At 34.1% G+C, this 27,979-nt stretch overlaps 2 protein-coding genes and 2 pseudogenes across 8 annotated transcripts in view; 3 read left to right on the forward strand and 1 right to left on the reverse strand.

The window, feature by feature from the left end:
* LOC115066076 (sodium- and chloride-dependent GABA transporter 1) overlaps positions 1-27,979 on the reverse strand; it is a 373,293-nt gene that overhangs the window by 132,634 nt on the left and 212,680 nt on the right. For all 7 annotated transcript variants that reach the window (XM_049459653.1, XM_049459651.1, XM_049459648.1 and 4 more), the window contains 3 exons: positions 2,005-2,272; positions 1,844-1,947; positions 1,648-1,772 (listed from right to left, as the gene is read on the reverse strand). In XM_049459653.1, coding sequence (XP_049315610.1) covers positions 1,648-1,772; positions 1,844-1,947; positions 2,005-2,272 — 497 coding nt within the window. The remainder of the gene's footprint in view (positions 1-1,647; positions 1,773-1,843; positions 1,948-2,004; positions 2,273-27,979) is intronic.
* Positions 1-27,979, forward strand: part of LOC125779124 (craniofacial development protein 2-like) — a 245,945-nt gene that overhangs the window by 131,517 nt on the left and 86,449 nt on the right. The gene's annotated exons all lie outside the window — the stretch shown is intronic.
* On the forward strand, positions 22,189-22,374 carry LOC125779910 (small nucleolar RNA U3; annotated as a pseudogene).
* LOC125779918 (small nucleolar RNA U3) lies at positions 22,386-22,562 on the forward strand (annotated as a pseudogene).

Below are 27,979 nucleotides of genomic sequence, written 5' to 3' on the forward strand. Positions count from 1 at the left end.
GTGGCGAAAGGAAATGTGACTAAGTACTGATTATTAATCAGAAATATTTTATCTCGCTCATATGTATATTTTTGAAATAATTATTTTTATTTTTTTGTTCTTATGTTAGTTTGTAAATTACTCTTTTATTATTATTAAAGCTTTTTATAACTAAAAAAGACCAATACTTCACTTATACCATATTTTTGTGACTGTCCCTAATAATTTGGCAACCCACTGTATGTTCACGAAGAGCGCACAAATGAATTCAATTCTACTAAACACACCTATTTTAATTTTGAATGAACACATTGTTTACCGACCTATTATTGCATATATGTAACAGGTGAGCCAACCCACATCGACATAAGTTTTTCTTCTCCCCGTCCAATTATCTTTCTATGTTCTGTCATAGCCTAGTTAAAATCTCAGATATCTCCCTAGGAAATTCATGTTATCTACATTAATATACACATAGGGCATATGTGAACTAAGGAAAGTTTTGGAAAACTACAATACATTTTTGGTACAAAATTGCATTGTACATGTCATGTGAATATAGTTTGCAAAATTACGTGAGATCAGATCGAAGTTTTTGGAAGATCCTCATAAATAATAGAATGTGATAAAACTGTTAAAATGTACGAAATTTGTTCATGCATCTAGTGAATTCTAAATCTATATATATAATATAAAAGAAAGTTGTGTTAGTTACACCATTATAACTCAAGAACGGTTGAACCGATTTGGCTGAAAATTGGTCTGGAGGTAGCTTAGAACCAGGGTAAGGACATAGGATACTTTTTATCTCTTTATATTAAAATTTAATACAACTAATAAATACAAAAATTATATTTTAAATCATAATCATTTGAATATATTAATATTAAACAGATTCTTCCTCAAAAATATTACAACTGCTAAGTATTTGGAATAGTAGAAAAGAACTGCAATCAAATACGCAGTGAAATAGATTATATCTGGCTCAGTAATCAGTCGTTAAGTATGTATTATACCACGTGCATCTCAAAAGACTGATGTCATAACCTTTCCAGCCGACTTTTTCGTCTGAGAACCGGTTCATCATGTGACAGTCGATTGGACTTCAGTGAGAAATGATGGAGCTATGTTTCTATTGTCACACACCGACGCAAAAGTTCGGTTTTATTACGATTGAATAGTACTTAAACACCTCTCAGAATCAGATATTCGTTGATTTTGTTGGACTGTGAACTTGCGAGGCACCCACTTTGCACAGAGGTTTCGCTTCTTTAAGCTTAGCAAATATCCTTTCTCGGTGGATTTCCCTGAGCCCAAATTCAACAGTATTTTCCCCCAAAAAGCAATGCTTTATAAACACTCGAAATGCATTATGATCCATTTTTTTGTAAACTAACACAAGTTGCTTCACAAAAATGTTATATCTCATTAACTAATAGTTATAATCCAACTTATAGAAATCATATAGATGGTAGTAGTAGTATTATCTCTATCAGCCACAGTAAAGCGTGGATGGGTCCACTTGGATAAAAAAAAAAAATAGATTAATTCATTGTTTATATTGTATTTCTAAATTTATAAAATTTTTTTCTTACTAAACAATATGAGTAGAACATAAAATAGTGCAGTTAAAGAAAATTTATTATTTTAGTTATAAGTTAATCATACCAGATGCAGCTACTTCTGCAACCGGCCTTTGCTGTTCGTTTGCCATAAAACCCACAACGGAGAATATCACAAATCCAGCAAACATGCTTGTACTTGAATTAACCGTACATACAATTAAAGCATCTCTAAAAAGTAAAAAAGACAATTATAATTATTATCTCGTGATCTTGTAATGATCGACATATGTAAGACTAACTTGTATACATTATTTGTAAATTTATTATAGCTGCCAAGCGCAACTAATGTTCCAAGTCCAAGTCCATAAGAGAAGAAAATTTGTGTAACCGCATCAATCCATACCTATGGCCATATCTAATTATTCAACATGATAAAATAATATTTTTGGTTACTTTATACTTCTGATTCCGTAAGTTTTGAAAAATTAGGTATCACGTAAAACTTTATTCCTTCTAATGCCCCTGGAAGGGTTATACCACGAATAAGTAATACAGTTAGCAAGACGTATGGAAATAGTGCAGTGAAGTAAACTACTTTGCCTGTCCATTTTACTCCTTTCCATATACAGAAGTAGCATAGGATCCACACGAGTAGCAGAGTTCCCGCCAATTCCCAGCGTATATTGCCAATATGTTCGATACCATCAGATATTTGCAGTGCACGACGTCTGAATGAACGAAAAACATTTATCAATCAATTACTATTATATATCCGTTATACATAAGTATACTATATAATGTGAATTAGATTTAAATTATATACATTAGACGGTGCCAAATAAATAAAATATTTTTTTCGGTCCCATATCAAAATTTTGTTGAGAGTCACGAAAAAAAAATTGTGTCAAAATTTGAGCCCTTTAACTTCATTTTTCAGTTAGCGCTCGCAAAAATAAGAATTTTCGTCAAAAAATGTTTTTTTTTTCATTCATTTTTGGTTATAGATCATTTAAAATACCAAATATAAAAAAAACCCTTAGTATGGTTTTGTAGGAAATTAAATTCAACACCGTTTTTTTTATTGCTCATTCAATTACAAATTGTTCTATGATTTTTATTTTCAATTATTGATAAACACTTATTAAACTTCTTTCCAACGAAAAAAAAAACAAACTAAATCAGTTTTTCTAGGAATGTTTATGATCTAAACAAATAGTTTTTATACTTTAATTGTGGCTAAATGAGTTAAGCTTCCCGCCCTCACGCGCCACTACACCACACAGCACTCCACTCACAAGCAACACTGGCACATACACCACACCTGAAGACAGCAGATTTCCCACACACCACACATCAATTGGAAGCAGCAGAAAACACCACACACACACCAATACACGCAGCTGCTAATCCACCACCGCCCAACGAGCAAAAAGCTTCGTCCTGGAAGTGAACGTCCACTTCGATCACGAATTTCGATCAAAAAACATCGGCGAACGTGCTGCATTTTTCCCTTCGTTTCGAGCTGTAGCGTTAATCGATAAATATAATGATAAGACTATCTTGTGATGAAAAACAGAAGCAGTTTTTATTACAAGTTGTTGCTGAACATCGCAAAAAATATCCCAAATGTAATAAACGAAATCTATGTGAGTAATATGTTGGCTTGGATTTCATAATTGACTTAAAGTCATTCGAGTAAAGATCATATCAGCCTCTTTTATTACAAGATCAAAAATATGTTTATCATGATAATTTTATGTCAGAGGACATAGGATCTTTTAGAGAAAAGATGTAAGATCTTAACAATTAATGAAACATGTGAATAAAAATAATAAAATAGTAACTATCTATTTCTATTAACACACCAATGATTTTTCATAAAATCGAAGATTTGTGGAATTCTGACTCTAAACATGAATTTTACTAAGCTTTGACACAATAATAAGGACAAAAGCAAAAAAAGATAAAATTAGCATAAACTTTTTTATTTTAAAAATAAAAAATATTAACAGCTTAAGAGTATTCACATTTATTAAAGTATAATAACTACTTGTTTAGATCATAAACATTCCTAGAAAAATTGATTTGGTTTGTTTTTTTCGTTGGAAAGAAGTTTAATGAGTGTTTATCAATAATTGAAAATAAAAATCATAGAACAAATTGTAATTGAATGAGCAATAAAAAAAACGGTGTTGAATTTAATTTCCTACAAAACCATACTAAGGGTTTTTTTATATTTGGTATTTTAAATTATCTATAACCAAAAAAAAAACATTTTTTGACGAAAATTCTTATTTATGCGAGCGCTAACTGAAAAATGAAGTTAAAGGGCTCAAATTTTGACACAATTTTTTTTTCGTGACTCTTAACAAAATTTTGATATGGGACCGAAAAAAAAAATATTTTATTTATTTGGCACAGTCGAATTTACATTTAAATTACCTTACAGAACATTTAGAAAATACATTGTGAATTATTAATTTAACTTTACTTAAAAATTTTCAGAAACCTAATATATTAAACTTTTTCAATTTACAGAAGCGCTAAGTTCGGATATAACCGCAAATTTCATATTTCTGCAATTTGCCTAAAATTATTGTATTCTATTCTTGATAGTAAGGGCTTGCGCTGATCTTGCTAAAATGCAGACCAACAGGATTAAAGCTGGAGCAATTCCATCGGTCCATTTGTTAGTTATATGAGATTTAAGGAAAGTTTTCGTCCAATTTTATTCATTTTAGGCACAAATATACGTGGTTATAGTCCGATTTCGCTCATTTTCACACTGTAACATAGGAATGTTCGAAGTTGTCATAACCTCCAAGTCGTAAACAATTTCGTCTTTCTATATATTCTTATCTATAGTTGACTTTTGATCGAAAATATCGGTCAATAAAGATGTTCGAACTTCCGGGTGTACCACATACATATCAGTGATCTGCAGTGAATAAGTTAAACACAACTTTGAGCCACTTGCGAAAAATTGAGTATGAAGCAAGCAAATTATTCACGGAATGAGTATAAGTGTGAATACTACTCACTTACAATTATGAGAGAGAGAGTTTTGGCTTGTGAGCTGCTTAGCTTGTATGAAGCATATATTCACAAGTGTTTGCTTATGAGCTCACAATACTTATGAATCTTTGCTTAGGACTCTCTGACATTCATGAATACAAAACACTTGTGAATATACGAAGAAGCTCAATTGTGCGCAAGCCACTTGAGCCACTTGAGCCGTAACGCTATGAACCAAAGGCTAAGAAATCCATTATGAAATTAGTAAGAGTTACTATTACATTATTGTATAACAACAAGGATTTTGTAACTGGTTCAAATAATGACTAGATATAATGAAATAAAAAACTGGATTTTCATATTTTGTGTTAATTTTCTCTATTATTAAAAAAATCACATATACATACTTACATACATTAATATGTTATCACTTATAATATTTCATTTTATTTTATAAAATGATAATTTAGTTCCTTTCAATGGAATTAAAATTAAAAATAAAAATCACGTCAGTTTAATGGTATAAAAATTACATGAATTATTATCAAAAAACTAAATAGCAAACTTCAGTTAATTTCGGTAAAAAATAAAAATAATAAGCATAAAATTTACTTCAAGATTTATGTACATACATAAGATTCAACTCCAAAGATACAAGTATATATTATAAGTATAGCTTCTAAATATATATTAAGATTGAGGTATTGCACAAAATTACTTTTCAATATCATTGTATATTTTTGTTTTTTAAGTTTCTAAGGTCTTCTTGCCATATTAGTTAGTCTTAAATATAGAATTCAGGAATATTATATTATCTACGGTTTTGGGTGCAAGTCGATTTCTTTTATCAGTTATTAAATTGCCTGCCAAGGAAAATACACGTTCAGACGCCGCACTACTTGCAGGCATAGTTAATATTTTAAGTGCAAATTTTGATATGCGTGGAAAGTTAGCTTTATGTTCCTTCCACCATTGAATTGCGTCAAAGTCATTATCAAATTGTATTCTTTCTGTAAAATATCTATCCATCTCATCTTCGATACGTTCCTGCGCGCTCATGTTTGAAATATTTGTAAAAAAGAAGTTCAGGTCATTTGCAGGTGAAGACGCATTTGATGTTGAAGTAATTGGTGAATATGGAATTTGTGGGGTCTCATTGTGTTCGGAAGTGTAAAACTCAATATTGCCTGATATCTCCTCAATGCAGAAATGCTTCACAGCTTCAATATCGACATCTCTCATAGCTTTTGCGGGAGGATATGAAAATAGTGCTACTTTGTGGTAAATGCTTAAATTAGCAAGCCATATACCGTCGATATATGTATGTTGATATGTTACGTTTAAAGCTGAATATTGTTGGAATGTCTGTATGAACTGCTCCGCATATCGTTTTTAATCGAAAAATTGAAGGAAGTACAAAACATATTGCCACAAAACCCACCCACATTTCTTGTATATATGTATAGTATCTCTTAGTAATTTTACTATGTTTTAATGTGATTTATTGTTCTATTTTAAAAGAAAACTGAATAAAAGAATAAGAAACAAAGAAGTTTCAGTTTTGTAGTTTCTACGAAGTCACTAGACTCACTCGTTCCTTTTAAAACCCCTCCGTGTAGGTATAAACTTCAGGGACTCATCTACCTAAGCTCTTCACTTTCTAGAATGTAAGATAAAGATGCAAGGGTTTAAGAAATAATTGAATAAAAGGATAATAAACAAAGAAGTTTCAGTTTAGTAGTCACTACAATCGCACGTTTCGTTCCTTTTAAAACCCCTCCGCGTAGGTATAAACTTCAGGGACTCATCTACCTAAGCTCTCCAATTTCTAGAATGTAAGATAAAGCTTAAGAAAATAATTGACTAAAAGGATAATAAACAAAGAAGTTTCAGTTTTGTAGTCACTACAATCGCACGTTTCGTTCCTTTTAAAACCCCTCCGCGTAGGTATAAAATATATTTTGAATAGGCAAGGAATTTGTGAATGCATTCATGAATAAATAATGAGCCACTTATTAGTGAATGTATTCATGAACCTTTCAACTCATCTAATGGTAAGCAACGAATAGCTCAAACAATTGTATACAGAGAAGCAAGCCAAGCCAAGTGTGAGCGATAAGTGATTGTGAGACATATTCACACTCATTATTACACAAGCAAGCCATGTGATTGTGAGAAGATAATATTTTTAGTGAGAGCAAGTGTGAGTGAATATTGGGGGTGGTTCATGAATATGAGAGTGTATTCATAAGCCAAGTATTCACTGCAGATCACTGATGTACATGTCTACAGATACATTGTTTACAAAATAAGTGCAGCTGAGAAAACATAAATATTTATGTATAGTTATAAATACTAGTTATAGATAGTCACACATGTGTACAAATACTTTTAATTATCAGTAAAAATCAGAACAATAGAATGTAAATACAAATAGTCCCAAAACCATAAATATTCCCTTCCTTTGTTAGAAGTAAATGGGTACACATAAGATTTGGAAAACAACTGACCTGTGCGTCGGTACTAGCATAACTATAAATAGAAGTAGTTTGAAAAAGAATAATCAGAATAAATTGACCACTGAGCGCAGAGTACGGCGTTTAATTTAAAATGCAGCAAATAAAAGAAAAATATGTAATAAGAATACAATACAGAAAAACAACCCTTGTGTTGGTTATTGTATTCTTCATCATAAATCTCAAGTGGCTTAAAGAGGACATACACGGGCACACATGTGCGTTCGATCTGTGTGAATTCGTTTGCCCATACACGACACACAAATCCATTTTGCGTTCGTTCTTCACACAGTTAACATGTGCGACAGGCAAGCGGAACATTTCTTCGAAATTATTTCTAATGTAGCACTTTTATCTATTTCTTTGTATTTCGTTATTAAGTTATTCCAACTTTTATTTTTCTCAATTTTATTTTTATATTTATCACTTTTCGTTTGCCAAATTGTCGATTAATTTTTTAAAAGATCAATAAATTCAGATACGAAATCTTTATTAAGGGAGAGCCTGCTTTAGAAGCTTCAAACAATCGCTTAAATCTCTTTAAAAATTATCTAACAAAAAACAAAGTTATAGATTGGAACTCGAAATATTGTCGAAGCTAGAAGGGAAATAGTGTCCGAGCGTCAGACAGATACATACAAGTATATGAGCGCTTGGGCAAAAAGCTAAAAGCGCGATTTCTCGGTTTTTTATTTTTACGATTATTTTAATTGGCGGGCAAAGCTGGAATTGGGCAAAGTTTATTGTCTTTGGCATAAAATTATCTACTATTTAAACTAAAAAAACTAGGAAGAGTCAAGTTTGAACATAGTTTTAAACAAAATAAAGTGATTTTTTTTGGAATTTTCTTAGTTTAACTAGAAGATAAGTTATTAAAAAACATGAATCTCTTTGAATTTTTTGTTCCTGATAAATGCATATGCGAGATGCATCGAGTAATTGCTTCCTAAAGGCAAAGATTTCGTATTCAAAAAATTTGTGAAAGATGTTCAAATATATGACTATAAGGCCTAGAAATTTCGCTTGAATCAATTATTTTTTCCCCTCCCAAAAAAATCCTCAAAAAAATCGATTTTTTAAAGCCTCTAAAGCAGTGTCTCCCCTTAACACTTGCAATTGTCCGCGACCTTCACTGCTCGGCGACACGAGAGAAATGAGATTTTGTGCGCTCACAACGCCATACACGATAAACATGTTCGCGCACCGATCGTAAAAAATCAAACATTTTCGCGAACATGGATCGGTACGCGAACAAGCCCATACACGAGTAAACCGCATGTTTACACATACCGATCGAACGCACATGTGTGCCTGTGTATGGGCGCTATTAGTCACAAACACACACAGATGCATACTTACATAAACAAACAAATACCCTGCCAACCACGGCTACCCTCTTGTGTCAAATATTTCAATACAACTACACATTTTTTCTCTATGCACAACGCACATTTTCGGATTATTTTTTGTTCACCTAAATGTGATGAAAAAGGTTTCTTTAATTTCTTGATTTATTTGAATGAGCGCGAAGGAGAAAACATAACATAGTGCCAAAAGAAAATCCCGAAAAGGGTAATAAAAAAACCATTGAAAGACGCATGTCATTCGTGCTAGTACCATCGTAAAGGAGGCTCGTACAACAAGAAGGTAAGTAAGTGAATTATATGTGATTTTTATTTTAAATAATTTCCAAATAATTACTTCATTTGTTTTTATAGCATTGGAAATCAGAATGAATCGAAAATAGCTGCAGCAGCAATATCATCAAAAGCAGCAAATATCAATTGTTAAGTAAGTATGTGAAAAAAGTGTGTTTAAAATTGGATTGCGCAGTCCAACATAATACGCAAAAATAATTACATATGTACATAAGCATGTATTTTATGCGTTTAAGACGGCCTGCACAATCCAACATAATATGTGACAACAAATGTTTGTTTTATATTTTAAATGATGAACTAATATTTATCTTTTCTTTCAGATGTTATTATTATTTTTATTTATTCAATCTTTGCTTTCAGAGTAAATTCTATTTGTATTTAATATATTTTATTTTTTCAGATAATATTAATCTTTCTTTTTGTTTTAGATGTTACAAATTCAATGTACTTATTATTTATTTTTGGTTTTAATAACCTTTATTCTATTTTCAGGTATTTTTCTTTTATAATCTTTTTTCATTCTTTTTTTCAGATATTTGTCTTTTACAATCTTTTTTCATTCCTTTATTTTAAGGTATTTGTTTTTAACAATCTTTTTTCATTTCTTTACTTTTAAGTATTTGTTTTCTACAATCTTTTTTCACTGCTTTATTTTTAGGTATTTGTCTTTTATAATATTTTTTCACTTTTTGATTTTCAGCTATTAATAATTCTTTTCTTTTTTCAGATGAAGTAAGTTTTTTTAAATTAAATACATTTTTATTTACACAATGTTTACGTTAAGATATTTAGTTACAATAAATTACAATTTTATGTAAATATGTATTAAAAATAATAAAATTAATAATTTAAAAATTAAAAAGTTTTCTTGAAGAAATTTTTAAAGTAGGAATCAAAAAATGCAACCCTCCATCAGCCGTCGATTGAGGATACTAGAGCAGGACAGATATACCTTTTTATATGACACTGCTGAATGAGCGCAACAAAGATGTATGATTACATGTATGTATACTGTTTTTTTTACCCGCTCATGGTTTGCAGGGTAGAAATGCAATAGATGCACACTAGCAAATGTATACATATTCATATGCTGATAAAATATACGTGTACTTTTAGATAAGGCCAACGCACTTCTTATGTGTTATGCGTTGGCCTGATACTTGATTTAAAAATATAGGCTAAGAATTTTGTATAAAAGAAGCTGCTCAACAAAAATAAAATCAAAAGATTCTTTTTATTACTATATTTTACTTCCCACCACCGGTGGTAAGGGGTAAAAGAAGCATGAAGAAGAATTGAGAATAAAGCCTAATACTGAGAATAAGGAACAGGATACGTAAGCCGTACTAAAAAGACTATACATAAAAATCCTTTAATTGTGATTCAAACTGATACTCAACTGCTGTGAGTCGAGGGACAGCAATGACAACTAGGCGACCAATCAATAACCTCTAACGATCCCTTTGAAAAATAAAAGCGCAATATTACAATTAGAAAAAAAAAACTGTCAACATGGGAATCAACAGAGGAAAGATCCTTGAGAACTAACTCGACATAGCGGAAAAAGTCCTGCAAACATACAATAACATAGCTGGCAAATCGATAAGAAAATCGAAAGTTGAAGAATTATATAAATATTTTATTAAAATACAAAAGATTTTGACGTTCTTCTTCTTCACTGGCGTAGACACCGCTTACGAGATTATAGCCGAGTTAAAAACCGCGCGCCAGTCGTTTCTTCTTTTCACTACGTGGCGCCAATTGGATATTCCAAGCGAGGCCAGGTCCTTCTCCACTTGGTCCTTCCAACGGAGTGGAGGTCTTCCCCTTCCTCTGCTTCCCCCGGCGGGTACGGCGTCGAATACTTTCAGAGCTCGAAAGTTTCCGTCCATCCGCACAACATAACCTAGCCAGCGTAGCCGCTGTCATTTAATTCGCTGAACTACGTCAATGTCGTCGTATATCTCGTACAGCTCATCGTTCCATCGAATGCGATATTCGCCGTGGCCAACGCGCAGAGGACCATAAATCTTTCGCAGAACTTTTCTCTCGAAAACTCGCAACGTCGACTCATCCGTTGTTGATATCCTGCGTTGAATTTCTACGCTGACATTGTTGGTGCTGTTAATACTGGTTCCTAAATAGACGAAATTATCTACTACCTCAAAGTTATGTCTGTCAACAGTGATACGAGAGCCAAGTCGCGAGTGCGAGGACTGTTTGTTTGATGACAGGAGATATTTCGTCTTGCCGTCGTTCACTGCCAGACCCATTTGCTTTGCTTCCTTATTCAGTCTGGAGAAAGCAGAACTAACGGCGCGGGTGTTGAGGCCAATGATATCAATATCATCGGCATACGCCAGCAGCTGTACACTCTTATAAAAGATTGTACCTGCTCGATTAAGTTCTGCAGCCCGAATAATTTTCTCCAGCAGCGGATTGACGAAATCGCACGATAGGGAGTCGCCTTGTCTGAAACCTCGTTTGGTATCGAACGGCTCAGAAAGGTCCTTCCCGATTCTGACGAAGCTTTTAGTGTTGTTCAACGTCAGTTTACACAGCCGTGTTAGTTTGCGGATATACCAAATTCAGACATCGCGGCATAAAGGCAGCTCCTTTTCGTGCTGTCGAAAACAGCTTTAAAATCGACGAAGAGGTGGTGTGTGTCAATTCTCCTTCCACGGGTCTTTTCCAAAACTTGGCGCATGGTGAATATCTGGTCGGTTGTTGATTTTCCAGGTCTAAAGCCACACTGATAAGGTCCAATCAGTTTGTTGACGGTGGGCTTTAATCTTTCACACAATACGCTCGATAGGACCTTACATGCGATGTTGAGGAGGCTAATCCCACGGTAGTTGGCGCAGATTGTGGGGTCTCCTTTTTTATGAATTGGGCATAGCACACTTAAATTCCAATCATTGGGCATGCTTTCGTCTGACCATATCATACAAAAAAGCTGATGCATGCTCCTTATCAGATCTTTGCCGGCGTGTTTGAATAGCTCGGCCGGCAATCCGTCGGCCCCTGCCGCTTTATTGTTCTTCAGGCGGGCAATTGCTATTCGAACTTCTTCATGGTCGGGTAATGGAACGTCTGCTCTATCGTCATCGATTGGGGAATCCTGTTCGCCTTCCCCAGGCGTTGAGCGTTCACTGCCATTCAGCAGGCAGGAGAAGTGTTCCCTCCATAATTTAAGTATGCTCTGGGCATCGGTGACAAGATCACCTTTGGGGGTTCTACAAGAGTATGCTCCGGTCTTGAAACCTTCTGTAACCCGCCGCATTTTTTCGTAGCCAGCTTATAAAGCTCTTCATACTCACGCATTTCGGCCTCTGCAGATGCGTCTCGCTTCCCTCTTCAGCTCTCGGTATCTATCCCATCCCGCACGTGTTGTGGTCGATCGTAACGTTGCGAGGTAGGCAGTTTGTTTTCTCTCCGCTGCGACACGGCACTCCTCGTCGTACCAGCTTTTGGACTTTCCGAAAACCAATGGTTTCGGTTGCAACTGTACGTAAGGAGTTTGAAATGCCGTCCTACAGAACCCTTATACCGAGTTGTTGACGAGTGCTCTCAGAGAGCAGGAGTGCAAGCCGAGTAGAAAATCGTTCGGCTGCCTGTTGTGACTGCAGTTTCTCGACGTCGATCTTCCTTGTGTTTGTTGGCGTGCGTTTTTTGCTGCACAGAGGCGGGTGCGAATCTTGGCTGCAACAAGATAGTGGTCTGAGTCGATGTTAGGACCTCGGAGTGCACGCACATTTGAAACACTGGAGACGTGTTTGGGGATGTTTCCTCGTGGAGGCTGAATTTACCGACCGTAGTGCCAAAGATACCTTCTTTGCCCACCCTGGCGTTAAAGTCGCCAAGCGCGATTTCGACATCGTGGTGGGGGCATCTCTCATAAGTGCGCTCCAAGCACTCATAAAAGGCATCTTTGGTCACATCGTCCTTCTCTTCTGTCGGGGCGTGGGCGCAAATCAGCGATATGTTGAAGAACCTCGCTTTGATGCGGATTGTGGCTAGACGTTCATTCACCGCAATGAATGATAGTACTCGGCGCCGGAGTCTCTCTCCCACCTCGAATCCCACACCAAACTTTCGCTTCTTTATATGGCCACTATAGTAAATGTCACAAGGACCTACTCGTCTCTGTCCTTGTCCCGTCCATCGCATTTCTTGGACGGCGGTGTTGTCAGCCTTTGCTTTTACGAGGACATCAACCGGCTGGGCAGCAGTACCTTCCCAATTAAGGGACCGGAAATTCCAGGTGCATGCCCTCAATTCGTGGTCCTTATTTCGTTTGCCATGGTCGTCATCAAAAGAGGGGTCTCTCATCCGAGGCTGTTAACGCTTTTGATTGGGGGTGTTTTTTTACGTGGCGGGTCCCAAACCCAGCGCACAACCCTATGCAGGGGATGTTTCGACTTTTCACTTTAGCTCGCCTTCAAACGGATGTTCTTAGGCTACCCAGAGGATACTTGGTCAAAGACTGGAAGTCGTGAACTGCTTGATTCATATATAAAAGAATCTGACATTCACGGATTCCTGGACCAGCATTTCCAAACGTTAAAAGCAGTAGAGAATAAAAAAACTATTGTACAAAAACCGCAAGCTGCAAACATACAAAGAAAAACCATATGCCTTTCAATGCAACGCAGCAAAGTATAAAATGTACTTATTGCTAAATATTGGATCATGTAATTACTGATTGCCGAAAATTTAAGAATATGTCTTTTGAAGAAAAACGGAAATATGCAAAAAAAAAAATCATCACTGACCACTGCTCAACCAGATCAATCATTTATGTATGATATGAAACTTACTGACCCATTTTTTAATAAGGCAGATAGAATAGACATGGTAATTGCTGGAGACATTTTTAAATGAATCACAGAAGACGGAAGTGACGGAGTCCTTGGAAAAGCAACAAAATTCGGTTGGATTTTATCCGGTATCATCAAACAAAAGACATTCCGTAAGATGACATCTACGACTACCAACCTAGAGCGATTTTGGGAACTGGAGGAAATACCAGATGAAAACAATATCGAAGAAGGTGATGCATGTTTAAAGCATTTTGAAGAAACCATCAAACAAGATGATGATTGGCGATTTATTGTAGAAATCCCTTTCAAAGAAAAGATTTGGGTGATTCTCGCATACAAGCAGTGGCGCGCCTCGTTTCTATGGAAAATAAATTTCAAAAAAGCAATAAACTAAAAGATGAAAATGACGTTACGAGAGTTGGAGGAAGGCTGACAAGCCCGGAATTGCCTTATAGTTCAAAACACCCAATAATTCTTCATAAAGTCAACTTTAACTGCATTAATAATTAAAGACGCACACCATTGTACAAAACATGGTGGAAATCGGTTAACAAAAGCAATTATCAGAAGACAATACTATATAATCAGGGTTAAGAACGCGATAAAAAGTTGTATACGAAATTGTTGTAAGTATATACGATACAAACAAGTCACTGCAAAACAAATAATAGGTGATGTATCAATGTTAAGTCCTTCTACTTATACTGGAGTTAACTACACTGGACCACTCCAAATGAGATGCTCAAAAGGACGTGGTCAAAAGCCGTTCAAAGGGTATGTAGCAGTTTTTATATGCCTCTCAACTAAAGCTGTTCGTCTTGAGGTAGTCAGTGAGTTATCATCAGACGCGTTTTTGACAGCACTAAAAAGATTTTTCGGCAGAAGAGCAAATTGTCTTCATATCTACTCGGACAATGGATCCAATTTTGTTGGAGCAAATAAGTGGCTTGATAAAGAGTTTAAAGCAGCAATAAAGCAAAACTCAGATGTGCACCAATTTTGGCCAACAAACAAATAACTTGGCTTTTTATTCCCCCGACAGGCCCATATTTCGGAAAAATGTAGGAGTCAGGTGTAAAAGGAATGAAATACCACTTAAAAAGAGCCATCGCAGATACAAACTTAACTTTTGATGAAATGTCTACAGTACTAGCTCAAATAGAGGCATCCTTGAACTTGCGTCCATTATATGCAATAAACGACGATAAAGGGATAGATGCGTTAACACCGGGTCATATTCGAATCGGAAGACCAATAAAGTCAATTCCATCTCCCGTACCAGATGTGAACACCTCTACATTACACAAATGGAAGTTAGCACAAAAAATTCAACAAGATTTTTGGAATCGTTGGAAAAATGAATATCATCATACACTTCAGCAAAGAAATAAGTGGAAAACTCCGATAGACAATATTAAGGTGGGCGATGTGGTAATACTAAAAGACGAGAACACACAACCCGCCAAGTGGCCTCTTGCTAAAATTATAGAAATTCATCCGGGAAATGATGGTCGCGTTCGTGTGGTAACGTTGAAGCTGCAAAATAGCATATAGAAAAAAACAATTCAGAATTTATGTCCTTTGATAAGCGTAACAGAAGAAGACCAGAAGGATCAGGTAACAGAAACTTCCTTAGCCATAAATAGTCAAAAGAAAGCAGACAGGTCGAAGATGAATATAATTGGAGTTGTTTTGTCTTACATCAAGCACCAACACGCGAACGCCTTGAAAGTATTGACCGCATCAACAAACAACAAAGATGTCGAACAAATTAAGCAGCAAATCAATAGAATAAGTAATAATGATTTTAATTTAAGGGATTTAAATCTAAAAATGTAATCAAACAAAAAATAATTATTATAATATTGTAACCACATTTTTTGGCCCTCGGTAGTGTGTTCAAATTACTTGAACAATAATATGCTATCAGATGACTGCATACAAAAATGCAGCAAATAAAAGAAAAATATGTAATAAGAATACAATACAGAAAAACAATTTCTTGTTTTCTTCATCACACATACATACTAACTTAAACAAACAAATAGAAATGCAATAGACCCTGCCAATCACGGCTACCCGCTTGAGACAAATATTCCAATACAACTATACATTTTTCTCCGTACACTAACACCAACGCACATTTTCGGGTTATTTTTTGTTTACCTAAATGCGATGAAAAAAAGTTTTTTTCATTTCTTGATTTATTTGAATGAGTGCGAAGGAGAAAACATAATTGTCAATAGTGCGGAAAGAAAATCCCAAAAAGGGTAATAAAAAAAGATTGAAAAACGTATGTCATTCGTGCTTGTACAACAAGAAGAAGTAAGTGAATTTTATGTGATTTTTTTTTTAAATAATTTGCAAATAATTATTTCATTTGTTTTTATAGCATTGGAAATCAGAATGGATTGGAAATAGCACCAGCAGCAATACCATCGGAAGCAGCAAATATCAACTGTTCAGTAAGTATGTGAAAAAAGTGTGTGTTTGAAATTGGACTGCGCAGTCCAATATAATACGCAAAAATAAATATGTAAATATGTACGTATGTATGTATTTTATGCGTTTAAGGCGGCCTGCACAATCCATATATATAATATGTGAAAACAACTGTTTGTTTTATATTTTGATCAAATAATATTTATCTTTTCTTTCAGATATTATTATCATTTTATACAATTAATATTTCTTTTTCTTTTAGATATTACTAATTCAATGTAATTATTATTTATTTTCAGGTATTAATAACCTTTATTTTGTTTCAATCTTTTTTCAGATATTTGTCTTCTATTTTCAGGTATCAATAATGTTTCTCTTTAATAAATCTTTTTTCAGGTAATAATTATTTTTTAAATGTAATATATTTTTATTTATATAATTTATAAAAATTTTATGAGAATATGTGAAAAATAAAATAAAACAAAAATTTTAAAAATTTAAAAGTTTTGTTTGAAATTTTAAAATTAGGAATTAAAAAATACAACCTTGCATCAGCTGTTTAAAATGCAACCCTGAATGAGCCAAACACTCCATATGTTTACCAGCACGTTTACCACCATGTTACCCGCTGATTATCTGGTGTTTTACCCGCTCATGGTTGGCAGGGAGATGCACAAATGTATACAAATGCATTTGCTGATAAAATATACGTGTACTTTTAGCTAAGGCCAACGCACTTATTGTGTGTTATGCGTTGGTCTGATAATTAATTTAAAAACATGGGCTAAGAATTTTGTATAAAAAGAGCTGCTCAACAAAAATAAAATCAGATTTGAAATACAATCTCATCCGAAAAGATTATTTTTATTCATATATTTTACTTCTTTTGTATATACGAGGTGTGTTCAAAAAGTATCGCGAATTTTGAGTTTTTTCAAAAATTATTTATTTATTTATGAATATCTATTTTGTCCCCTTCAAAGTAATCCCCATGAGATATTATACACTTGTGCCAACGGTTTTTCCAATCTTCGAAGCACTTCAAAAAATAATTTTTTTTTATCTTCTTCAGCTCCTCCTTCGATGCCGATGTGGGGAATACGGTGGATGCGGCATCATTAGTGTGTTGTTTTTGGCCAAAAAGTCGCGCACAAGCAACGATGTGTGAGCAGGGGCGTTATCGTGGTGTAAAAGCCAATTTTTGTTCTTCCACAAATCCGGGCGCACAAATTGCCCATAACTTGCAGGTAATATTCCTTATTGACCGTTCTTCCCTGTGGCAAGACCTCATGATGCACCACGCCCCTGCAGTCGAAGAAAACTGTCAGCAAAACTTTCGCGATACTTTTTGAACACACCTCGTATGTCCTTGTAAACTAATCGTATTATTTTTTAAATTGATCTTAGAGTTGAGCTGACGAAGTTATTGTAGCTTATTAATCCGTCGTAATTTTAAGAACAATTATAACGTAAAGATTGAATTTGTGGTTATGGTAATTCTAGAAAACTTCTTGAATTTGTTTAAGTAACACTTTTCCTGTACTGTTGTTAATAATATTGGTTCAACTTCAAGGATTCTACTACTAAGAATTTGGGGTTTAATTAAGCTAACAGAAGACCCTGTATCTACATATCAAGAACCTTATAAATTTATCTACAACCTTTAATTCTATCGTTGGTCTTCTGGAGCTTCTTATTGAAAATTTCACGACACAAATTCAGTCGCCGTATTGCTTGATTCGAATTAGTTTCATTTTGCCTTCTTATTTGTTGCGAATTTATTTTAGATACATTATTGGCATTAAGCGCACTAAAATTATTGCTGTTAGTATAACTATTAGGAAATTTAAAGTTGTATTCATTTGTGGGTGATAAATCCATCAATTTGGATTTGAATGATAAAAGCGATTTGCGTTATTAGGTGGTAAGGCATGGCATAGACGGAGAAAAATGTTGAAACTCGTTACCATTTGCTTTATTAGAATTTATATGAAAAAGTTTGGGAACTCTGGCAAATGAGATGTTTCTTTGATTATGATTTTGCTTTGTTTTGCTCAGTCTTCTTCTTCTATCATCTTCAAACACATTATTTTCTTTCAAATTTTTATTGCTGACTTAAGATCAGTTGCTAAATTTGCGTTTATTAATGCAGTTAAATAATTTGGCAATACCCTCTTTAACGTCTTTAAACTAATCTGATCTAGCTCTTTATACAAAATGTCTTAGTGGATACATATTAATTTTTTAATTTCTTCGCACAATAATCTTACACTAATCTTAAATTTTATACTCGTATTACTGATTTCAAAAATAAGAGTAGACACAGGTGCATGTTCGCCAAATTCATCAATGAACAATTGTCGTAGTGTTGTCCAATGACACGGTTGCTTCCATCTTACAATATCCAGATCAGAACCTCTTAGATTGCAGGTAACGCAGTTCAAATAAAATGCAACCTCTTCTGAAGAGATTGTTGTGTACGAAGGTAGAACGCTACCAATGCTGTCGATATATAGTATATCGCCAAGTAGTTCAAGTTGCCGTCAAACGGTTGAATCAGCTTAATGGTTTGAGATCGAGCTTATCTTTTCCTTCAGACTTTGTTGTTTCTTTATTTATACTAAGAGAGCTCAACTTTTTGTCTACATATAGTTTCTAACTCTTCTTCAACGCGTATTAATAAGAGCAGTGTACATTAGGCATATAACTTTTTACAATTTTTGCAAATACGAAAAACGGCATACCATAGTCGAATAGAGAATAAAAAAGTATGAACCCAATTATTTTTTTTTTTTGCGAAATTGCAAAAAAGTTTCCGCGCAAAACGAAATTACTTTTTTAACAGAACTGCTGAAAAAACAAAAAAAGTTTTGTACACTGTACACGTTTTTCTTCATAATAATAGATATTTATTTAACTAATAATCTTCCTATTATTCCAAACGCCTTTTAATGGACCTAAGGGAAGTGCCCCACCCACCCCAAACTAATTTTTCTTCAGAAAATTCTGATTCAATGTGATAATAACACAAAAAAAAAAAATGTTGACTTTTTTTAGAAATCCATTTTTGCGCGGAACGTTTTTGAACCGAAATCACCTAAAAAAGTGATATTCATTACTTGTACAATATTTGCCACCACGTGGTGGTATGCCAAATTTTTCGTCAAAATTTGTTATATGCCTAGTGTACATATAGATTAACACCCTTATTCTTTTCACTTGACAAAATCAACACATTTCTGATTTGTGAAAATTTAAAATTTATCAAGCATTTCGTATTCTGTGTCTGAAGTAAAAAGCTATTTTCCTTATAAGTTGTTAAGATGTCAAATGCTCTTGACAGTTCTCGTTATAAATTAAATATCTGATTGAGCATATTGTTGTGAAAATAGAAGATATTTTACTTCTGTTATTATTGTTAAACGAGGATGAAAATTATGAGAATAGGGATCCCACGCGGCTTTTAAAAAGTTTACGCGACGATGGCGTTCAATTTTCTTTCGGCGAGAATGCCTTTTTGCAAAATTTTCGATTAACTCGTAATAATTGAAATTGCCTTATTGATGAACTGGCCCCGAACGATAATCAGAAATCGTCACTACCTTTAACAGTAAAGATATTAGCAGCTTTGAACTTCTTTGGGCACGTCTCATACCAGAAATGTGTAAGTAACAACGTCAACTTGCCCATGAGTCAGTCGTCCCTTTTGAGAGGTATGCGGGCTGTAGCAAAACTTATTGTGAAGGTGAAGGGAGGAGAAATAAAGTTTCCCAGTTCAACATAGGAAGAAACTTTTATGAAAACGGGGCAAGTATTATTGTAATACAAATAATAATATACTAATTTAAGCTAATTTATTTGAATATAAATATTAGGGTGTGTCATTCTAAGACAACCTTTTTTTCAACTGAAAAACAGGCTCAAAACTTTCGAAAATGTGTAAAAAAAGTCACTCAAAAGATGAGCTCTTAATATTAATATTAAGAGGTGCCTATTTCAAATTTTCTGTTTTCCATATAAATTACATGGAAAAAAAATCATTTTTTTTTTTGTGGTGGTTATTGTGCGAAGGTTTTATATGTGCCCCGATAGCTGCCAGTAGGGATGGTAAACTCGATTCCGATTCTACTCGAAAAACGAGTTTTCTTCTCGTAAAATAATCGATTTTTCGGAATCGATCTCCAGTACTCGAAGTCGATTAAGAATCGGTTCTTGACATTCAAAAAATCGATTATTTTACGAGAAAACTGGATTCTCGAGTAGAATCGGGATCGAGTTTACCATCCCTACTGGCAGCCATCGGGGCACATATAAAACCTCCGCACAATAACCACCACAAAAAAAATGATTTTTTTCTATGTAATTTATATGGAAAACAGAAAATTTGAAATAGGCACCTCTTAATATTAATATTAGGAGCTCATCTTTTGAGTGACTTTTTTTTACACATTTTCGAAAGTTTTGAGCCTGTTTTTCAGTTGAAAAAAAGGTTGCCTCAGAATGGCACACCCTAATAAATATATTCAAGACTTTTTAGAAAATTTGGAATAAAAAGCACCATAGGAGCAATTGACTGCACGCATATTGCTCCACCATCAAAGAATGTCGAACGTCCTCTTAGTTTATATTTAAATAAAAAAGGATTTTACAGTATAAATGTTCAAGCAGTAAGTTTTGTTGTTGCATGCACATCCACAGCAGCCGAACCAAATGTAGATAAAGCCTTTTCATCAAATTCGGTCATCGGCTTGGAGCTTGGACCTTCACCTGTGAGCCTTTGACTCATTTTTAACCGCCTTGCAAGAGCGGGCAGTTGACTTTTCCAAACGCCTAACATGTACAATATAATAAATAAAAGAACATATGTATCAACAAAAATTAAGATGTTATCTTTTTCCATTTTGCATCCCTTCGTATTGGTCCTCTAAAAGAATTCAGTTCATCTGCCAGCTGTTGCCATAATTCCCTCATTTGTTGAGGCCTTTTTGGGCAATTTTTCCTCGTACCCATTTCTAGGTGTGCTTGGCAAAATGAAACATAAGCCTTCAACTGCTCGTGAGTAGTTCGATTGTGTTTTTGTTGACTATCAAAGTTAAATTATAAATTTTGTTAATAATTAATCGATATACAATATGTGAAAACTTACGTTGCAGAAGAGTCCATTTTAACGAATAAATATAATTTGAATAGAAATCAGCTGTTTCTATTTACATTGTTTTGTTTACCACACGTGTGGGGAAAAGCTTTCCGAACTGAAGTTTTTACTTTTATCAAGATTGCCACAGAATACCAAAATATTTCTTACTTGATAAATATTTGAATTAATTTTCAAAATTTTATTAATTTGTCAAGTGCACAGAATAGGGGTGTAAGTTCAATTCTTGTTTTATATAGTGTTTTTTTATCAAATTATTTTAACAAAGTTAAGTAATAGATATCGGCAAAAATATTATTTACTTTACTAGTATTTGTTCTAGAACTCTCTTTAGTTGTATGAATTCTTTATTGCCAAAGAGTATTATTTTTCACACACTCTGAGTAGGTATTTTTGAGTTTTTTCTCTTAATTAGTTAATGTTTGTGTAAATCACTGGAACCACTTTTATTGTTTTTTCGTATTGTAGATATCTTTTTAGATACTAGTTTGTCCTCCAGTCACATTGTTAGTGGCATGATATTGAAAGACATTACACTGACCTTTACTTGACATTGAACATTATTTTGATATCCAACGTCATGACAATAGAACATACTGTTTTTGAAGTTATACTTCTTATATGACGCCGGAAAAGGTTGCGATAGATTCTGGTTGCGCAACCTTCCATATAAATGTAACGCAAGGTTGCGCAACCTCGCTCCATCCATATGAATGTAACGCAACCTTGTCTGCGAAGATGTTCGAGCAGCAAGCGAAGCGGTGACAATCGGCGATCGTTTGTTCGTTTCTTTCGGCACAGCTCGGCTTTTCTAGCAACAACATAATGTTGCCATGCTTATGCTGTTGTTGTTTTTGTTTTCGTAGAACAATGTTTCAATTTTTGGTTGGTGACATATTCACATGTGTGCGCATAAATATGTTTGTATGCTTGTGCATTATTGAAGTTATACTTCTTTTTCTTTTCGTTTGTTCTGCGAATTCTCAACTATTTTGTGTGACTTTTAATTGAAATACTCTGCGTTGGCCTTTCAAAATTAACACTTCACAGAATCATTTCTGTGCTTTTGAAAAACGACCCACGATGACGAGGTATATCGTTTTATCTGGGAGCGTGAGATTTAAGAAATTCATTTCTAATTTTGTCTTGTGGCATATTAGAAATGATGTTTCTTCGATAATCGCTCGCTTACAACGGATAGAACGACTTCTGAGTGGTGATTTTAATGAATGAATTCACAGAATCATTTCTGTGCTTTTGGAAATCGACCCACGATGACGAGGTATATCGTTTTATCTGGGAGCGTGAGATTTAAGGAATTCATTTATAATTTTGTCTTGTGGCATATTAGAAATGTTTCTTCGAAAATCGCTCGCTTACAATGGATAAAACGACTTCTGAGTGGTGATTTTAATGAATAAATTCCTTTTGGTTGAAATACTCTGCGTTGGCCGTTAAGAAGTTAAGACTATACTTCTCAGGGCATCACAGCAATGTTATGTATATGTATATTGCTGTGTTAAATTTATTGCGAAAGCAAATGTTCTACAAAGTATGTATATTTCTATACTTAAACAAAATTATTGGAACCATCGTATGTTTCTTGCATGCATAACCAAATCATACTTAAGTCAGCGCAACCTAAGTGTCAATGGTGGTGTTGGTGGTAAGCGCTTGGAAAGTCAAGATGCTGTGAGTGCCACAGGTTCGAGCCCCGACGGAATAAATTTTTAATTTTTTGCTTTTAACATCGTATACTATACAAAAAATATTTTTCTTACTAATAGAAATTAAATTTATCACAGCAATATTATGTATATGTATTTATATTGCTGTGATAAATTTAATTTCTATTAGTAAGACAAATATTTATTTGTATAGTATACGATGTTAAAAGGCATACATCTTCTATCCTATCTTGCTCATGTGAGTGTATGTATACGCATGTGCGCGTTCAGAAATTGAAATCATATTTTCATCACCTATCAATATACTTATCACATGTGCGCGCATTGACTTACATGTTCATATATTCATATATACTTATATGTACATATATTTGCATACATTGCCAAACAAATAATGCACAAGCATACAAACATACATATGCGTACACATATGAATATGTCACCAACAAAAAATTGATCTTCACAAGTCAATATGGCAGCCAAATTGGCGAAGAACAAAATAGAGATGATTACGCTGCATTATCTCTTCCGCAACGAAGAGACGGAACTACTTTCCGAGTCAAAATTCCTTCATTTAGACTTTGCTTTATTCTTTATTTTATGTGCATAATAATTTATAAAATGTGAATTTAAGTTTTCTAGTTTTCTTTCATACAAAATGATATGCATTTCTGAACACCGCTAAGAAGTAACGGGTGATTTTTTTGAGGTTAGGATTTTCATGCATTAGTATTTGACAGATCACGTGGGATTTCAGACATGGTGTCAAAGAGAAAGATGCTCAGTATGCTTTGACATTTCATCATGAATAGACTTACTAACGAGCAACGCTTGCAAATCATTGAATTTTATTACCAAAATCAGTGTTCGGTTCGAAATGTTTTTTATCGACAAATTTTGTTCAGCGATGAGGCTCATTTCTGGTTGAATGGCTACGTAAATAAGCAAAATTGCCGCATTTGGGGTGAAGAGCAACCAGAAGCCGTTCAAGAACTGCCCATGCATCCCGAAAAATGCACTGTTTGGTGTGGTTTGTACGCTGGTAGAATCATTGGACCGTATTTTTTCAAAGATGCTGTTGGACGCAACGTTACGGTGAATGGCGATCGCTATCGTTCGATGCTAACAAACTTTTTGTTGCCAAAAATGGAAGAACTGAACTTGGTTGACATGTGGTTTCAACAAGATGGCGCTACATGCCACACAGCTCGCGATTCTATGGCCATTTTGAGGGAAAACTTCGGACAACAATTCATCTCAAGAAATGGACCCGTAAGTTGGCCACCAAGATCATGCGATTTAACGCCTTTAGACTATTTTTTGTGGGGCTACGTCAAGTCTAAAGTCTACAGAAATAAGCCAGCAACTATTCCAGCTTTGGAAGACAACATTTCCGAAGAAATTCGGGCTATTCCGGCCGAAATGCTCGAAAAAGTTGCCCAAAATTGGACTTTCCGAATGGACCACCTAAGACGCAGCCGCGGTCAACATTTAAATGAAATTATCTTCAAAAAGTAAATGTCATGAACCAATCTAACGTTTCAAATAAAGAACCGATGAGATTTTGCAAATTTTATGCGTTTTTTTTAAAAAAAAAGTTATCAAGCTCTTAAAAAATCACCCTTTAGTTATAACTTCTTCCGCGCGTAGGGACTCCACGCACCTTTTTTTTATTCAGTCCGTGTTTTCTATTTTAATTATCTCTCCTTTTATTATTATGATTATTATTAATTTTTAATAGAAGATTCATTTAAGGATCTTTTTGGTAAATTATACTGACTGCGCCATCAAAATTTAAAAATTAATATTTTGAATTTTGTTTAAATTTATTAACAATTTAAAATATTACAATATTAAATTAATACCCTCACATTTTAGTATTTGCTTAATATCAAACTCATCCTTCGATAACAACTGTATAAGAGCGTATTAGAGATTGATTTATTGTTTAATGCGAAATTTCTGTTGTCCCAGACTACCAATGGACGACATTGGTAGAAAATCCGAGCTGTGCCGAGAAATACAAACGAACGTTCGCCGATTGTCACCGCTTTCCTTGCCGCTGTAACAGCTTCGCCTAAATATCGTCGTAGATTTTTGCGAACCGCGGAAATATATTTTAAAATTGTAAAATATTTTACATAGACAAGACTTTTGTCACTTATTTCAGCATTTTGTGGGGTTGACACTTTTCCCATTATCTTGAGAAGTATTAATGACAGCGATTTTGACGTTGGACCCTTTTTGTAGAAATTAAAATTTCCTACAGGTTTGTCAAGTACATTTTTTCTATAGCTCTTGTCATTTACGAGATATATATATTATGTATAAAAAAAATAGGAATTTGGTGGAAAATCGGATGATGGGATTGAAAAAATAGAATAGTTCACAAAAAAAACACCCTAATATAAATATATATCATATATATAGTACAAACATAGTCAAATATGAAATTATATTATGCTATATTATCAAACATAAGAAATATTTGAAAAATAGCTCTTATTTGCACATTAATATTAAAAATAGCATAATTTAATTAGAATATTACCACTTTTGCATTTAGAAGGTGTGTTCAAAAAGTAACGCGAATTTTGAATTTTCGCGGGTTACGTATATTCGAATTTCGAATTTTTTGTGGCGTTATGTTGGTACACATGTCTCTCACTTATGCCGACAAGCTCGGCCATTTTGAATGTTCATTTAATTGTTGACAGCTGGTTTGCTTGCACGTGTTTTGGCTCGTCTTCGATTTTTACCTATCAAAACAATTGCACCACGATAACGCCCCTGCTCACATATCGTTGCTTGTGCGCGACTTTTAGGCCAAAAACAACACACTAATGATGCCGCAGCCACCGCATTTCCCAGATCTTGCCCCTGTGACTTTTTCTTGTTCCCTAAACTGAGGAGGCCCATGAAAGGACGACGTTATGCTTCTCTTGACGAGATAAAGACGGCATCGACGGGAGCTGAAGAAGATAAAGAAAATGATTTTTTGAAGTGCTTCGAAGATTGGAAAAACCGTTGGCACAGGTGTATAATATCTCATGGGGATTACTTTCAAGGGGACAAACTAAATAAATAATTTTTAAAAAACACAAAATTAGCGATACTTTTTGAACACACCTCGTATTCATAAAAATACGCAAAATTAAACCATATCAATTAATATGATTGCATGTAAAAGTATATAAATATAAGCAAAAGGTCAACATACGTTTGAAAATGCAATGTATATTTCTGAGCATAATTTTCAATGAGTGCTCAGCTCTGTTCAAATTAAAATTTCTCCTTCTGAACTAGCTATGCTGAAACACGCTCATCGCATTTTTTTAGCTTTTGATAGTTCACACGCTTGTCCGTAGTTGGACCTTCTTTATAATATAATTTCTCTGCTCTGATTGACGTTTTACATCTTACGGTATTTCGCTGGCTTTGATTCTTGCAAGTGGCAAGAGTATAAAATGTTCGGTTGCACCCGAGCTTAGCCCTTCCTTACTTGTTTTTAATTGTGATTTATATCTTTTATATTGATTTTTAAAGATTTCATTTCTTCCACGATTTCTTTGATAATATCAATTACTTTCTCTAACTCAGTGGACTGTTCATGTTTCATGCTCTTGGAACTTGCCAAGCCAAGGAAATACCTTCAGGTATATAAGGATTGTTAGTTATTAGAAACACACGCCCTCTTAATTGCATCACATAACTTACATATTCGAAAAACTAAATATTAGGTATATTGGGCTGAGGGAAGAAATGACCCAATTCCATCTGTTTAAATGAGTTAAGCATCCGCCTACTTTACCCGAAAAAACTGGCGCACCTTAATACGCCACGCAATTCACCACAGCTGATGACACCACAACAGAACACCAAGACATCTCACTACAGCATCAACCCACTCATCAAAAGGGATAGAAAAAAAGGGAAAGCGGACACAATTCGACTCTCGTTCAAGGCACTTCGACACATACAGTTCGAGCATCAACATCCTGTATATCCTCGTATTGGTGTCGCTGCAGTTACCACTGTGACCCCCACAATATAATAACATTAAATTTTTAAAAACCATTTAACTTATCCGTGAACATTAAGATTTAATATTTAACTTTACTATAACTTTATACAAACAAGAGATTTTGATAATAAATTATATTGTGATTATAAACTCAAGTGTAGCCGATTCTTTTATTTCGATTGTGCATGACAACCAGTTAAAAAGGTTAAAAATTAGAGATACATACATATATACATACATATGTATCTAATGGTTACGAATTTATACATGGTCCTTCGAGCCTCACTGAAAGGCACTGTGGTGAAACAAAAACCACAATAAACACACATAAGTGCAGTGACCCTAATAAAAACAATACTAAACAATCAAAAGAGGTCTGCGAACAGAAAACATATACACATTAGACGAAAAAGTGCAGTGGCGAACAAAAAAAAAAAACAATAAAAATAAAATAAAATAAAACAAACAAAAAAAAGTTTGAAAAACAAAAGTGTAGTGTGCCAAACAAAAAAACTATATCTAAAAATACAAACATATTTACAAAAAAATATATATCTATTACAAGAAAACAAAAACACTGTACGCGAATTTAAAACAAAATATAATAAACAATTTCAACAAATAGAAAACAATAAAAACCACACACAGAGAATCGCGCGCGAAATGTAAAAGTTCCTAGATAATAAAACAACACACAAAACGGGCGCGAAACTCTCAAACAAAAAATACATAATTGCAATAACAATACGGGCGCGAATTTAAAAAACAAAACTACAAACAACAACACGCACGAGATGCCAGGCAGCTGGAAGAGTACAAGAGGAGTGGAAGAAAGGAATTGACATCAAAGGCCTGAATACACGCAAGCACACACGCACATACATATGTATATTATTCCCTCAAAAAACCCTTGACGAAGGATAAAGTGAGTCGTATCGTTTGCTTTTCATTTATTTCAAGAAGCATTTATGCATATTAAAGGTTGCAGTTTTTAGCACAAAACTGTAATAACAATTAAAAAGAAAACACAAAACGGATTAATAATACCGAACTGTTTTAAGTGACGACTTTATTCTGCGAGTTTGTCAAAAATATTATTAGTAAATAAAGA

The sequence above is a fragment of the Bactrocera dorsalis genome, chromosome 6 (assembly GCF_023373825.1).
Source record: "Bactrocera dorsalis isolate Fly_Bdor chromosome 6, ASM2337382v1, whole genome shotgun sequence".
Lineage (NCBI taxonomy): Eukaryota > Metazoa > Arthropoda > Insecta > Diptera > Tephritidae > Bactrocera > Bactrocera dorsalis.